The sequence below is a fragment of the Hydra vulgaris genome, chromosome 12 (genome assembly GCF_038396675.1).
Source record: "Hydra vulgaris chromosome 12, alternate assembly HydraT2T_AEP".
In the NCBI taxonomy this organism is placed as follows: Eukaryota; Metazoa; Cnidaria; class Hydrozoa; order Anthoathecata; family Hydridae; genus Hydra; species Hydra vulgaris.
The window spans coordinates 21,643,804-21,660,000 of NC_088931.1; the positions used below are offsets into that span (position 1 = coordinate 21,643,804).

The 16,197-nt window shown below is 29.2% G+C and overlaps 2 protein-coding genes across 4 annotated transcripts in view; both read right to left on the reverse strand.

The window, feature by feature from the left end:
• LOC100199815 (kinesin-like protein KIF3A) overlaps positions 1-16,197 on the reverse strand; it is a 67,226-nt gene that overhangs the window by 19,616 nt on the left and 31,413 nt on the right. The window lies entirely within an intron of this gene.
• Positions 1,398-16,197, reverse strand: part of LOC136088577 (protein phosphatase 1 regulatory subunit 14B-like) — a 23,116-nt gene continuing 8,316 nt past the window's right edge. For both annotated transcript variants that reach the window (XM_065812552.1, XM_065812551.1), the window contains 4 exons: positions 13,577-13,663; positions 13,442-13,474; positions 7,842-7,879; positions 1,398-1,523 (listed from right to left, as the gene is read on the reverse strand). In XM_065812552.1, coding sequence (XP_065668624.1) covers positions 1,487-1,523; positions 7,842-7,879; positions 13,442-13,474; positions 13,577-13,663 — 195 coding nt within the window. In that variant the 3' untranslated portion in view covers positions 1,398-1,486. The remainder of the gene's footprint in view (positions 1,524-7,841; positions 7,880-13,441; positions 13,475-13,576; positions 13,664-16,197) is intronic.

A 16,197-nucleotide genomic window follows, 5' to 3' on the forward strand; every position in this document is an offset into this window, starting at 1 on the left:
TGTGACTCAACATTCAAATAATGCTGAGAAGAATGAAAAATGTAAAAATTTGGACTCAAATTGTTTTATGTATAGAACAAAACAAAGAAGTGGCAGTATAGGCATCTGGGCCATCATTAACTATGAAGGTGTCAGTTGCTTCAAACTATTTCATGGAAGGCTTGATTCTTAAAGATATTTAGATGTATTGGATAATTATTTAATGCCTTTATTGACATTTTCCCAAAAGATATGGAAATTATGTTCCAACAAGATAATGCTATAATGTCTAAGATTTGCAAGCAATAGTTTGAAGAAAATAACATTAAAATCATGTCTTGGCCTGCCAATAGTCCAGATCTCAATTACATATAGTCCAGATCTCAATTGCATAGAGAACTGGTGGTCTTGATAAGACCACAATTTTGGTAAAATTAAAACAAAAGGTCTGGATCAGCTGAAAGAAGAATTATAAAATTACTGTGTTCCAAAAGATATTACTCAAAATTTAGTGAATTCCATGTTAAAAAACAGATCAATAAATGCTTAAAAGCTAAAGAATTATCAACAAAATATTAATTTTGTTTTTTTTTTAATTTTTTTGTGTTTTATAATTAATTTTTTTATTATGGTTTGTTAATTTTGTTGTGTTTGTTAATTTTAGTCACTTTTTTTTTTAAATACATATAAACACTTGTTTTTATTTTACTATTTCAATTTTTAATCTTAATTTTTATCATTATTTTATAATAAATCTATATCATGATCACTTGATTTATTTAAATAAAAAAAAAATTGAAGAAAAAATCTCTTTTAACTTTTAAAACATTTAATTATTCAAATTTATATATATACTAAAATAACACGATGGATTGTTATTAATGGCCAAATATATATATATATATATATATATATATATATATATATATATATATATATATATATATACACATATATATACATATATAATATTACTATATTAATAATATAATTATGTATTGATAAAGAGCTTTACTTAAATTATAAGTTAATTGCATTCTTTTTTTTTTCAATAAGATTTCACACTTCAAAAATAAAAAATATCAAAAAACTTTATATTTTTTACCAATCATGTTTTTTTATAAAACACTTAAAAAACAATAACAAATGACTAAATATAAATAAAACAAACAACTATATAAAAATTTTTTTTTTTTAAATAAACAGAATTTCTGATTAATTTTTGCCAAGTTTTTCTTATTGGAAATGAAAAAGAGAAAAAATGTTTTACAAATAAAAGCAACATTTTATTTAAATTTAAAAAAAGGAAAAAAAAAACAAAAAAAAACAGACGAATATCCAGTTATAAAAGACTTTAGCTATAAAAATATGAAATAATTTACATATTTTTTACAAGATTTAAGAAATAAAACAATATATATATTAAAAATTTATAAATATCAATACAGGAATACATACAAAATTATTCAGATATTGTAGAAATATATACACAATATCCCTTAAATTTCTATACATCTGCACCCTTTTTCAATGGAGCATTTTCCCTGAAAAATTAAAAATATATATTTAAATAATTATAAGTTATGCCATTATGTCAAAATTTTTAACCTTAAATTATTCACTTTTTAATAATTTTAAAACTTAAATTATTTACAAACTTTATAATGAAATTTTGGAGTCATTGGAAGTTAAACGCTTTTTTTTTAAATTGGAATGCGTTTCCTTTAACAAAACTAAATTCTAAAAATCTGTAAAAAAAAACAAAAAACTAATGGCAATTATGTACTATTACACTTAAGTAATATGCACACATATGTATGCACTGTAAACTTATATACCATGGAGTAAAAGTTTTAAAGTAATTTGAATGAAAGATGCAATTTTGTTCTTCGGTTTTTATTTAACGTTATAACACAAGTTATCATAGAACACTGTGCACTTATGAGACCGCCAGGGTAAACTTTGGTTTACTCTAAATTTTTTTGTTTATTTACTTTTAATGGGTTAAATAAAGTATTTTAAAATAATTTTTAAAATCTAAACTAACTTTTAAACATAGAAATTTTAGATTTAATTAATTAAAATGTCTAAAATAAATTGCGTCATTTTATGATTGCATCATCAATTCTATTTGGTACTAAATGTTGCAATACCAATGAAAATAATTATTATTACGGTTAAAAGCGATCATACAAAACTTATATTTTTTGTCAAAATGGCCGATGAAAAATATCTAATTTGTGCATGTTGCTTTATTTCCTTTGGAAAAGGATCACATAAACTTATTAAAGTAACTCCCACAGTACAACTTCATATTCAAAATTTGATTTGGAGAGAGTATGATGTAAAAAAAGAGTGTTGTCCAAAAAACATTTGTAATTCTTGCAAAACAAATTTATATGCATTGAACAGGGGTGAAACATCAAAATTAAATGATTGGATTGAGAAAATATCTCAAATAAACAGACAAAAATTCAGAAGATCATCTGATAATAGTGAAATATTTGAACAGATCACAACAAATAATCAAGATATTGTTGATAAAATTGTTAAAAAGATATGTCCTTCTTGCTTTTCTACAATAAATATGATTTCCTTAAATAAATTAAAAATATTGTATAACTTATATAATATTTTATTTAATAAACTATTTCTTCAATTATTAAAAAAAAAAAATTAAATTTAGCATAGAGTCTATGCTAGTCAATGCATAGTCTATGATAGACTTATTAAATATTAGTGTATTATTTTTATGTTTTACAAATATAATAATATCAGAGTTTTTCCTACTTTAAATTTCTATTTAGGCAAAGGAATTTCTCACTTTTGCTGTAAAAGTGAAGCTGTAAAAAACCTAATTATGTTCGCTGAAGGTCTTGGAAATGTATCCAGTGAAATGTATTCTTGGATTCTCAAAATAAAAAGTTCGCAAAAGGTCTTGGAAATGTATCCTTGGATTCTCAAAATAAAAATGAAAAGAGACAATATTAAATCTGGAGACAAGTTTCCTTTAAAAACATTTGGAAACAATCTTGTTGTTGTTGTTGGCACACCTGATAATAAATGCAGCAGAGCATCCGTTAAAAAATTATCTCTAGAAACTATAATGGAAATCTCTAATACTCTAAACCTGAGTAAAAGAAAGACTAACCTACTTTGTAAACATATGCAACAAAATTTAGGGAAGAAAATGTTAGAACCTAATATATCAACTCAGATAGAGGAGCTGCATAACATATTTTTAGATTTTTATGATGTCAAAACTGAATCATTCATTTCAGGGGATGAAGAGATAAGTCAGAGTTTGATATTTGTAAAAGATACTTCTGATTTAATTGTTCATATGATTAATGAAAGAAGTTTGAATCCTTATAGCACTATTGCTAGGATTTCCATTGATGGTGGACAGGGTTTTCTTAAATGCGTTATAAATGTTTTTGACCCACTATGTAAACATACAACTTCAGAAAGTCTTGATGATTGTGGTGTAAAAAGATAATTGGTTTTGGCTTTAGTTGAAGATGTTTCAGAGCATAATAGTAATCTTAGCAAACTATTGAAACCACTAGCTCTGAGTGATGTAAAATATTCAATAACATTTGATCTAAAATGTGGTAACTCTTTATTTGATTTAAGCAGTCACAGTGAAAAGTATGCATGTCTCTTGTGTGAAGGGGAAAGTACTCTTGAGAGTGGGAAAAAAAAAGAACCTTTAATTGATATCAACTACAACAAGTTTGTTGAAGATGCAAAAAGAATCACATGATGGAATTTAAAAACTGTATTTCTCCTAGAGTTGTGTATCTTGATAAACCTCTAGAAACTTTAGTAGAACATCTCATTCCTCCACCAGAGTTACACATTCTTATTGGTATTACTTCTATGTTTGTAAAAATATTAATTACATTGTGGCCTGATTTTGATTTGTGGCTTAAGTCGAATTATATAATCTTTAGAGGTTACCACGGAACTGGTTTGGATGGTAATAATTCACAGAGACTTTTAGATAATTTAGAAGTTAACCTTCTAAATTATCTAAAAGTGCAGCCTCTATATTACCAAATATGATTTTTCTTCAACCTGTAGTTAGCTGTCTTTGAAAGTTTTCAATTATTAAAACAAAAGGTTTTAGCATGTTTAATGGAGAATCTATTGCTGAATCAGTTTTAGATTTTAAAAAAGCTTTCGAAAATCTGCAGCTTCATCTTCTGGAAAAGTTTAACTACCAATTAAATATTAGCTGGAAAGTTCATATTTTTGTATGTCATCTTGTTCCTTTTCTTCAGCATAGTCAGTTTGGGCTTGGTGTATATGCTAAGCAGGCAGGAGAAAGTGCTCACCACTATCACTATCAAGTATGGAAGCGATACAAGCGTCATTTGGAACACAATGATTATGCAAAACAGCTTAAGAAAAGTGTGATTGAGTTTGGTATAAACAGTTTCAAGTAGTCCTTTTCTCACATTTTTAAAAATTTTTAATTATTGTGAACTTTGAAATATTTGAACTATTTTATAAGGAATTTCAATATTTCATGTTAAACTGCTACATTTATTGCATTGATGTTATATTATTAATCTGGAATTTATTTTAATTTTATCATAAAAGATCTCATTTTTTCATTTTAAAGTTGTATTTTTTTTAACAAAAATTGTTTTAGAAGTGTAATACCCCTATAAATTTTGAAAAAAATCCCCGCCCTCCTCATATTATCCCCTCCCCATCCATATGTTATTTTAGGTAAAAACTATTAAAAGAACATGTTTAAAAGTTAGTTTAGATTTTAAAAATTATTTTAAAATACTTACATAAACCCAATATTAATGATCAAACAAAATTTAGAGTAAACCAAAATTTACCCTGGCGGACTCAGGAGAGCACAGTGAGAAAGGACTCTAATATTCTTAACCAAAACTGCCAGTTATCCATTAGGAATCAAATTTTCACTCAGCATAACAGCAATATCTCTACAGCTATATAAATGTAGACTGATTTAAAAAAAATGTTTGTTATAAAATTAATCTGCAAAAGCTTAAAGTCAGATCTTTGATACCAATTGATTTATCAGCTAACAATCTTTTTATTATAAGAAGTAGGGGTGAGCAAAATTGGATATCCGGTCCTGTTTGTTAAAACTGAATAGGATACCCAAATTTTCAGATGATTAAAAATACCAGATTTAGCGGATATCTGATAAACTTCATCTTTTGTCTTCCAGTAACTTCCAACTCTAATAGTGGTTGTTTGCAGCCTTGTTGGAAGTGAAGTTGTTAAAAAATATATAATAAAAAAGTTTAAAGTCAATCTGCATTACACCCTACACTTTTTCTATTTAGTGCAGCTTGAACAATTATTTGTGATCATATCATATATTCACAAGAACAACTGTCTTGTAATGATAAAATGATAACAAATATCATTTTATCATTACAAGAATTGTTTGATGCTAAGTCCATTATTCTCAGATTAGTAAATCTTATTTTATATCAGAAGTTAGATTCTAGCAACTTTTAGAAAATTTTTAACAATATCATTAACAAAAACAAATCTAACATTCTATACATGGATCTGATCTTATCACCTGTCAGGAAAAAGCAGAACTATTTGAAAAGGATTTTTCTTCTAATTTACCTTTAAAATCTAATGACCACATTCTTCCTGTCATCCTAGAGAAAAAAGTTATTCCACTGTTAGACATTCCTACTTCTGTAATTTAAGTTTTTTGCTTAAACTCTTCTAAAGTTTGTGGTCCGGAGAACATTCCTACCACAGTTTTACAAAAGTGTTCTGCAGAACTCTTACCAATAGTCTTATGAGCTTAACTGAATCTTGCTTTTCTTTCTGATGCAAAATGGAATTTGCTGTTCAAATTTTAAAAAAATCTGGTGAATTGAAAAATTCTCTGATCCCTCTAACAATTGCTCCATCAATCTTCTCACTACTATTAACAAATCTTTAAAAAATTCAATTGAATCATTTCTTTTTAAGCGCAGTATTTAAGTTGTCCTTGACAGAAAACATTCTTTTTCATTCCTAACAACTTCTTGGATACCATACTTGTTCCTGTTTCTTATCTATAATAATGATTTTGCTTGTATTGTTACCTCTAAAGTATATGCTAATAAAACTTTAGTTCTAAACTATCAAAAAGCAATGGCACCATTTTTTGAGGCTTAGAACAGGCAACTGATCTTGAATCCAATCTCTTTTCTATAACAGCTTGGGGCTTACAGTGACCAGTAAATCCCAATTAACCCACAGTTAACCCAACCAAAACTTAGTTGTTTATTGTTAATAATTATCACACCAATATTGATATTCTTAATTTCTATACTCCCAATTACATTCACTACCTACATAATGATGTTTCTTCTAACAAGGTCTAAAAATGGATTGCACATGTAGTTAGACCTGCTCTAGCTGCTAAATAAAAGCTTTTATCCCATCATTGTAAAGTTTGATCTCTTTTTTTAAATACAACATGGTTGCTGCTTAAGCCAGCTATTATCAACTGTTTGATGCTCCAGTGATTTGCCATTCAGCAAAGTTGCAAATTTTTGCTGTAAAAAAGCGAGTTTTTTCATGCTAAAATTTTTTTTATTTGTTTTAAACACTTTTTCCTTGAATATTAGTGCTTTGGAATTCTGCTTTGTATTAGCATATTGTATAGGTTCATGAACCCATTTTGCCAACTTAAACATATTTGTAAATTAGTGAAATTAGCCATGCTTTGAATTATTCATTCAAATCCAAAAGCGTACATATATCCTTGGTCCTGTTTTGTTTCTTATCTACATTAGTGATCTTCCTGACAATCTTACATCTAAAGTAGCTCTTTTTGCTGATGACTTAACTTTTTACTCCTGTCTTGACAAAAAGTCTCTTTTCAATCACTTAGAACAGGCAGCTGATCTTGAATCTGATCTCACTTCTGTAACAGATTGGGGCTCACAGTCCATTAATATATTGCTTACAGTAGCTTGTAAATTTTAACTTTAACTAAACTGAGTTTAGTTGGATGTAAAATTTACAAGCTACTGTGAGCAATGTTTAAATGTTGACTGCATTGCGATAGTTGCAAACAACTACTGCAATGTGGTCAACATTCTTATACTAATAAATGACAACCCTCTTACTGAGTCTTTTTATTTACGTATTCTTGAATTATCGCTTACTACTGACCTTTCATGGAAACCATATATACAATTGATTGCTTAATCAGCATCTTAGTTAGTAAATTAGTTTCTCTTTATTATGCTCGCCATTTTCTTACTGATTCCATTCTCTAGCTCTACAAATCTCTTATTCATCCCTGTATGGAATACTGATGTCATATTTGGGCTGGTTCTTCTAATGATGCTCTTTTTTTTTCTAAACAAGGTCCAAAAGCGTATTGTAAATGTAGTTGGACCCGCTCTATCTGCTAAGCTTGAGCCTCGTTCCCATTGTCATAAAGTTGCATCTCTTTCTCTTTTTTACACATTATCATGATTTTACATATTATCATGATCGCTGCTCAAAGGAGCTATCATCTCTAGTTCCATGAACTGAAACTCATTCTTGTTTAATTGATCATTCAGCTCATTCGTTTACTGTATCCCTGCATGCTCTAAAAACCTTTACTCTTCTAGTTTTTTTCCCGCACTGATGGGAGAGAGTTCTAAAGGGTTCACCTTTGAAACTCTCTCCCATCTTCATGTTTTCCTGACTCATAGAATCAACAAGTTTTTAAGTCTTCTGTCGACCATTTCCTTGCTCTATAACTCTATTCTTTTTTCTAGTAACTCCCAACTTTATAAAGGCTGCTTGCAGCCTTGTTGGGAGTGAATAAGAATTAAAAAAAAATAGCTATAGAAACTTACAGTTTTCTAATTCGTATCAGCAACTCATCAATAAAACTCTAAATTTAAATCAAAACAATAAAAATAAAAATAAAATAAACCATATAACTTAATTAAATATCTACAAAAATACAATTTTTTAAATTACTTAAAAATTTGCATGAATCAAGAAACAATCAAAAAATGGATCAATATTGAAACTCTTTTAGTGAGGATTAAAAAAAAAATATTTTTTCAACTTTTTTAGTTTGTTTTTTTATAAAAAGATTTAAAAAATTTTTTTTAAAGCAAAATAAAAAAGTTGTTGTTGCTATAGTTATACTATCTTTTTTTAATAAAAAAAGGAGGACATATTGTTGCTCCCATAATAATGTTACTATCTCAAATAAAATTTTAAAAGAATGATTTTGTTACTTTTATTGTTAAAACATGCAAAATATTGCCTTTTTCTATTACCAGTGACATCAAAACTAATTTTTTAAGTACCAATGAATACAATTTAACTTTTGTCAGCATTATTTTGTTGAAATTACAACAATAAGTTTAAAAAAAAAAATAATTTAATGTAACAGTTATTAAATTAGCATCTGTACAATGTTTTAACTGCTACATTAGTTGCAATGTACCAACAATAACAGATAACAAATTTGATTCTGCAGAACAAAAGTTTAGGTCTTTTTCTCGACTAGGCTTTTTTTAGACTTAATTATTTTAAATTAGATAATTCATAAAATTGCTTGAGCATATCCAAAAGAATGTTCTATCTGATTTTGTGTGCAACTAAGCCACTCTTCTTTTTCATGTATATGATATACATGAAAAAGAAGAGTTACACGAAAGGAAATAACAGATGTAATACTTATTGTAAAGAAAATATTTCCTTAAAAATTTTTTTTCTTTGAAAATAAAAAAGATAGGTTGATGAATATATGCAGAACTTAAAAAGGTATTTAGGTATTGAAGAATGCTGGTAAGATTTACCATGGCTATGTATAAAAATGTCACAATAACAAACAAAACAATTGTTCTAAAGTAACCATTAGTGTGGATTGGGAGAATGGAAATCAGGAGTAAGAAAATGATGAGCACAATAAAGAGAAGCAACCATAGCAGAGCTAACTTAGCAATCTAATGTATTTATGGTTTCTGTGAGAGGTCAGTAGTGAAAGATAATCCAAGAAGTCGTAAAGAAGAGAACTCAGTGAGAGGGTTGCCATTCATCAGTATAGGATTGTCAACAATATTCGGATAGTTGTTTGCAGTAAATAACTGAATTTTGTTGGATTTAAAATTTACAAACTAATGCAAGCCCTAATCTATTGCAGAAGTGAGATCAGATTCAAGATCTGATCTCACTTCTGTTCTAAGCGATTGAAAAGAAAAGACGTTTTGCCTAGACAGGAACATAAAGTTGAGCTATCAGTAAATAGAGCCACTTTAAATGTAAAGTTGTCACAAAGATTATTAATGTAGATAAGAGACATAACAGAACTAAGGATAGAACCTTGAGGTACCCCAGAAGTTATTGAAAACGAAGATGAGTGTTGGCCTGTGAGGATGACTTTAATAAAGCAGCAATCTTTGGCCTAAATGGTCCAAAATGGTCCTTGCTGGTCCCAAAGGTATACATTCAGTTTGTGTTTGTACAATACACCAAAATCAACATTAAATTGATGTTAATGAGGTAGTGGTATAGTGGAAGAGCACTCGCTTTATAAGCAAGAGGTTTTGAGTTTGATCGCCACCACGCCCCTGGTAGTACCGCGCTCAACTTGTTTCTCTGCACAGTGGTCTTGTTTGTCAAGGATCGTGTTTGGGAGTTATAGAGTTGATAGAGGGTTATAACCACGATTTAGTAGCCTCCTCATCTGTAGTGGCCTTATCGGCCTCTGGAAGGTGAATTAACAATAAATTAAAATAAAAAGTGCTGTAGACCTTGAAATATCTTACCATGAAATCATTGAAATAATTGTTTGCAGTAGAAAATCAAAAGTTTACATGATTCAGCTATGCAATAATTATCTTGGCATACAAGGATAAAATCTTTTACAGCAATATCTGATACAAAATGATGATTTGAAGAGAAGTATGACAGTGATAAAAAATAAACAGTTAGTGGATTTCAAACAGTGGAAAACAACAGATAGAACTGAACTATTAACAATAAAACTTTTATTAAATGAACTCATAGAGCTCCTGTGTGAAAAGCTTGATAAAATTACTTTTCATTCATTTATATCAAAATCACAATTTATCTAAAACATCACAAAGAAACAATTATTATTGATGAGGTAATTGTCCTGATAGATTTTGCCAAGAATTACAGCTTTGTAGTACAAGTGCTGTGTTATTTCATTCAGTTGTCATCTATTCAAAGAAAATGAAATCAAAAACATTTTTGCGTAATCTCAGATGATTTGAATCATGATGTTGGATTTACAAATAAACATTAAAATGTTTAATAAGTTATGCATTAAAGCCATCAATCATGTAAAAACTTATTTTTGTCCCACAATCACAAAAATTTATTATTTTTCTGATTTTTACAATTTGTCACCATGTTAAAGATGTTTCTGTTCGTTGCATATGGAATTTTTTTGCAACAAGTCATGGCAAATTTTCATGTGATGGAATAGGTGGTGCTGTTAGAAGGCTTGTTGCCTTTGCTAGCTTGCATAGTTCAATCATAGATCAAATACTGTTGGTAAATTTCTGTCTTCTGCTCAAACAGTTTTTAAATACTATCAAAAGTCAATCAGCAAGATTACATTTGTGTACATCACTGTTGAAGAAATAGAACAAAACAAAATAGAACTAGTACAAAACAGAAATAAAACTAGTACAAAAAGTAGTACAAAAAGAAATAGTACAAAACAAACTTACTGACTTTTTCATCAAAAAAAAAGTTTTAATAAACCTTCTTCTCTTTCAATTATAAAGATAAAAAGAACAACTAATGATAATGATTTTGCTCTATTATTTGACTTCCTCGATAAACAAAATTCAATAAGAGGACCAAGTTATGATGTCTTTAATAAACTTTACAATTTTTCATCTTTCATTAAAAGGCTGATTAAAATTTAAAGAAAATCTAAAGGGTGACTGGAATGACCATCCCATTTTACATGAAATTACCTGGGAAACTATTGCTGAAAAATAATTGAACAATTAAAGTTATTTTAAAAAACTCATTTATACCCATAATTATGTAACGTATATATACAACTTTTATTCTGATTCACTCCCAACAAGGATGCAAGCACTTATTAAATAGTTTGGAAAAAATTAAAGAAAGTTCTGGAGAACAATTTTGTAAGACTGTGACAGGAATGTTGTTTGGACCACAAGCCGTAGAAGAGTTTAATCGAGATATGACTTTAGCAATGAAAACTGGAGTGATTTGAATGTCTTACAATAAGTTAATCTGTTTAATTGGAATGAAAGGAAGAGAATGGCCATAAGATTCAAAGGTCAAATTAGAAGAAAATTTATTTACAAATAGTTCAGCCTCATCCATGGGAGAGGTAATAAGATCAGTCCTATGAATGAGAGATGGAATGTTAGACCTTCATTTGTCAACAACGCTGTTGAAGATTTTCCAAAATCTCTAGAGCCTAACTTCTGAGATAAGATACGAGATTTAGTGAACTAAGAATAATGGATTTTTTTACATCGATTTCTTGCAATAATAAATAGCTGTTTGTTTTCAAGAGAGTTGTTATTTTGAAAAAGATGGAAAAAATGATTATGATTAGATATAGCAGTTGCATAAGAGGGTGAAAACCATGGAGTAGAATGACGCTTGACTTGGAACCGACAAGAAGGATTAAAAGTATCCATTCCTACCTGAATCCAGAAGGTTACATAGGAGGTACATTTTTCAGCTGAGAGGAAAAAGACATCAGCCCAAGGACCATTATGAAGAAATTCACGAAAAAAGTCCTAGTCAGCTTTAGGGTAGTAGTAAATAGTGTGATGATAGGGTGAGTCTAAAAATGAAGTACGAGATGAAAGATTTAAAGAGATCATTGCATGGCCAGAACCACCTAAGGGAGAAAAAGGAGAAACTAAACACAAGCTAGGATCAGAGACCAGAAATAAATCAAGGAGTGAAGGTAAATCATTAGGGTTGTCAGGAAAACAAGTCATACAGTTAACTATCTGAGTAAGAGATTGAGAAATGCAGAAGTTATATGTTTTAGTGCCAGCAGGGTCAGTGGCAATAGAGCCGCGCCATTCAGTGTGATGAGCATTAAAGTCACCAACAAAAACAATATTGACAGAGGGGTAAAGAGAGAGAGCATGGTCAATTTAATCAGAAATTATATCTAAAAGAATGCAGTCTTAACGCGAAGGAGAACAATAAACAATAAAGAAAAAGGTGATAGAGTGAAGAGGTACTAAGCGGAAGCTTAGTACCTCTTCACTCATAAGCACATAGCACAGCACATAAAGGCACACAGCACATAAAGGAATGCACATAAAAGCACATAAAAGCACACAGCACATAAAAGCACACAGCACATAAAAGCACACAGCACATAAAGGAATGCACATAAAAGCACATAAAAGCACACAGCACATAAAAGCACACAGCACATAAAAGCACACAGCACATAAAGGAATGGCCCGAGGATGCAAACTTAATTTCACAACAAATAGGTGAATTGATGCATATGTATACCCCTAAGCTAAGCATGTGACTATTGGAGTCTTTGCAAATCAAAGGATAGTACCCATTAACACTATGATCAGAAAAAGGAAGAGCAGAATTTAAATTAGTCTCACTAAGAGCAAGCAAGTCTGGTGAATTTTGTGAAAGGTAAGATTCAACTAATGGAAGGTTGCTTTGCAGACCACAAATATTAGTAGAAAGTTATACAAAACAGTTAGGTGGTGGGGATGGTTTTTTATGTTTAACATTTTGATTTATTTTTGGCGTAATTTAAGTTTAAAAAGAACTTGACTCATTCATAGATAGAACACAACCTCCCAAGCAATGAGCTATGCAATCTTCTCTATCCTGTTAAAAAAGTCGTAAAATAAGGCTCCTTATGTGGTCTCGACAATGCGCACCAAAAGTATTAACAGGGCCACCATCCATGCGCAATATGGACTGTTAATACTCTGATATTTTGCTGCTGTTGATGGAATTAGCCTCTATAAGAGCTAATTTTGAGCTGAAACTCTAATACCAGCTGGCCTCAGAACCATTAAACTAAGTTTTAGAGCTGTACCCTCATTAGGTTACATAGTCACTATAAGGAGGCACAAGCAAAAACTTATGAGAAAAGTCAAGAAGATCAAGCATTCATCATCCTATGCAGGAAACAATGTAACACAGGTTTACATATATGCCAGCCTAATAGATGAAGAAGGGATTCGAGGGGTTCAAAAAAAAGCAGCTAATGAGAATGTTATACAAATCATGTGACATAAATACAGAAAATATTTGTTGAAAAAAAAAAGATTGCATAAAGAAATATAATTGAAAGGAAAAAAATCTGACACTTAATTTGAACCTGATAAACTACTACTGTACAGGAACAATATCGAAGATCAATATTTCTTAAAACTTCTGAGAACATAAAAAAAATACAACCCTTTAGTAAAAATCTAACCTCAGGTGATTCCTTTGCTCCATGTAAAAGCTCCTTAAATATAGACAATAAGGTTAAGTAGAAACTCATTACTATTTAAAAACAAAAAATTTCATTAAAAAAATTAAATTTGATTACAAGTTAAGAAAAAAAAACCTGGAGCATTTTAAATCTAACTTCACTTTTTTCTTCAGCTAATAGAACATCGACATCAACTTCTACATTATAGTCATCATCTTCACTCTAAAAACCCCCAAAAAAAAGTCTGATAAAAGTCAAAAAAAGAAATTCATGATGGAATTTTAAACAAAATTAAAAAAAACTTTAATAAATAACTGTAATAAGCTTCTATAAAATTTCAGATTTATAATTAATTATATTAGTGCATTTAACTTTTGAAGCATTCAAAATTGCTATTGCTAAATATCAAAAATACAGGAGTTAATATACTGAGTATATTATTATAATATACTTATATTATTTATATTATACTATTTATATTATATTTATATTTATATTATACTATATTATATTATTATAATATACTGAGTATATTATGAAAAGTAAAATTTGAATGTAATACAGGAGTATTACTCCTGTATTACATTCAAATTTTACTTTTCAGTTTGTGCTTTCAAGATATTTCTTAAAAGCACAACCTGAAAAAACTTTTCAATTTTTTTTCTTTTTTTTTACAAATCCACCATCAACAAGGCTACCAGCAACCGAAATTTGATTGTTAACAGAAAGCAAAGAAAAGAACTAAAGAGTTGAAGTAAATTCAAGAAAGAATGTAAGAGATTCCCAAAGCAATGAGGTTTGACAGTAAAAATTAGAAAAAAAAATGTTTTTTGAACACAACAGAATAGTTACAGTAATGGAATACAATTTTACTGAATGACAAGTTATGGAAGATTGAGTTTCGGTTAATTGAACAAAAGATGATTAATGACAATGTAAAATGGGAGGACTATATAAAAATAGTTGACTATAAAAAAATTGTTAAAGTACTTTCAAAGATTGTTTATGTCCCCACATAACACACTTTTATTGCTCATATACAGGGAATAATTTGCAATGATAAATGTGTTTAGCGCTGGAAATCTATTTGTAAGAATTCTAGTTTTCTAATAATATAATATTGTTGAATAAAGCCTTTATCAAGATGTCTTCATTCATGAGTTCAAGAGGTCTTCATTTATGAGTTCATCACAATTTATTCAACATTAAAAAATTTTTGATACTTTGAGCATAAAAACATTACCCAGTAATGTTTTTATTCTCTAAGTCTTATTAATGTGTTGTTGATCTGCTAACCTTGAAGTAAATGGTTTAATGTATAATAATGTTTAATTTGGTGTCTTGGAAAACCTAAGTAGTGAAATCATACTTGGCTATGACTTCTAAAAGCAAAACAAAAATCTGATTTTTTCATTTGGTGGAGAAAAAGATGACTTAATAGTCACAAGCAAAAACAACTTGTGTGCACTGCAAATGGCAAAAATCAAAATACCTTATTTACAAGTATTTCAGTTAAAACTCAACCTATAGCTACCAAAATTGAATTTAGTAAAAATGGTATAACTGAGTCATGCTTCTTCCAATGGAGAGCCCAAGTAGTGGTTGTAAAGGATGACAAAATCAAACAAAGATGCTGCATTGATTACTCTAAAATAGTTAACCTTTACACTGAATTAGACACATATCCTCTTCCAAGAATAGATTATAAAAGAACTTGCAAAATACAAAGCATTTTCTACCTTTGACTTGAAAAATGCTTACCACCTAATTCTTATAAAAGATTCAGACAAAAGGTACACAGCATTTGAGGCTAATGGTAAATTATTCCAATTTTGCAGGATTCCATTAGAAGTAACTAATGGTGTATATGTTCCAAAGATCTATAGACAAATTTGTTGAAAAAGAAAAGTTACAGGACACTTTTCTATACCTTGACATTATAACTATTGGTGACTATGACCAGGTACATGATGAAAATTGCTTACAGTTTCATGCTTTACAGCTTCATGCATTACAGCTTCACAACAATGGGGTCTAATGTTAAATTAATCAAAATCTGTTATTTCATTTTCTTGGATAGATATTTATGGTTATTGGATTGGTCATAGCAATATAAAACCAGATGCTGAATGATTATGTCCTTTAGATTTACTACCTCCTCCAATTGACGTTTTATCACTTCACCAAACATTGGGTATGTTTACTTATTATTTAAAGTGGATTCTTTCTTTTGCTAATAAAGTTTGATCTTTAATGTTAAATTATTTCAAATCAATAGTGAAGCATTCGAAACATTTTAATTAATTTAAAAAAAACTTCACACTGCCACTTTGAGTTCTATCAATGAGATCTTACCTTTTGCTGTTAAATGTGATGCATCAGAGGTAGCAGTATCAGCTTCTTTGAATCAAAGTCAGAAGTGAAATAACCTATTCTGCAGTAGAAAAAGAAGTTGTGGTGATTATTAATGCTGTTAAAAATGGCAACATTTATTGTTATGAAATCAATTCCAGGTAATTATTGATCAATGTTCTGTAGCTTTTATGTTTTAAACCGAACGAAAACAAAGATTAAAAATAGTGAGATTCAGTGCTGGAGGATGGAGTTAGCAGAATTTAGTAACACTATAACATATCATCATGGAAGCGATATTATTCCTGGTGCACTTACATGTGCTTTTTGTGCAGTTTTCCTCGGTGCTCATCTTGCAAAACTTCATTACCATTATGGTTAGCTCCTAGTCCCATTTTTCTCAG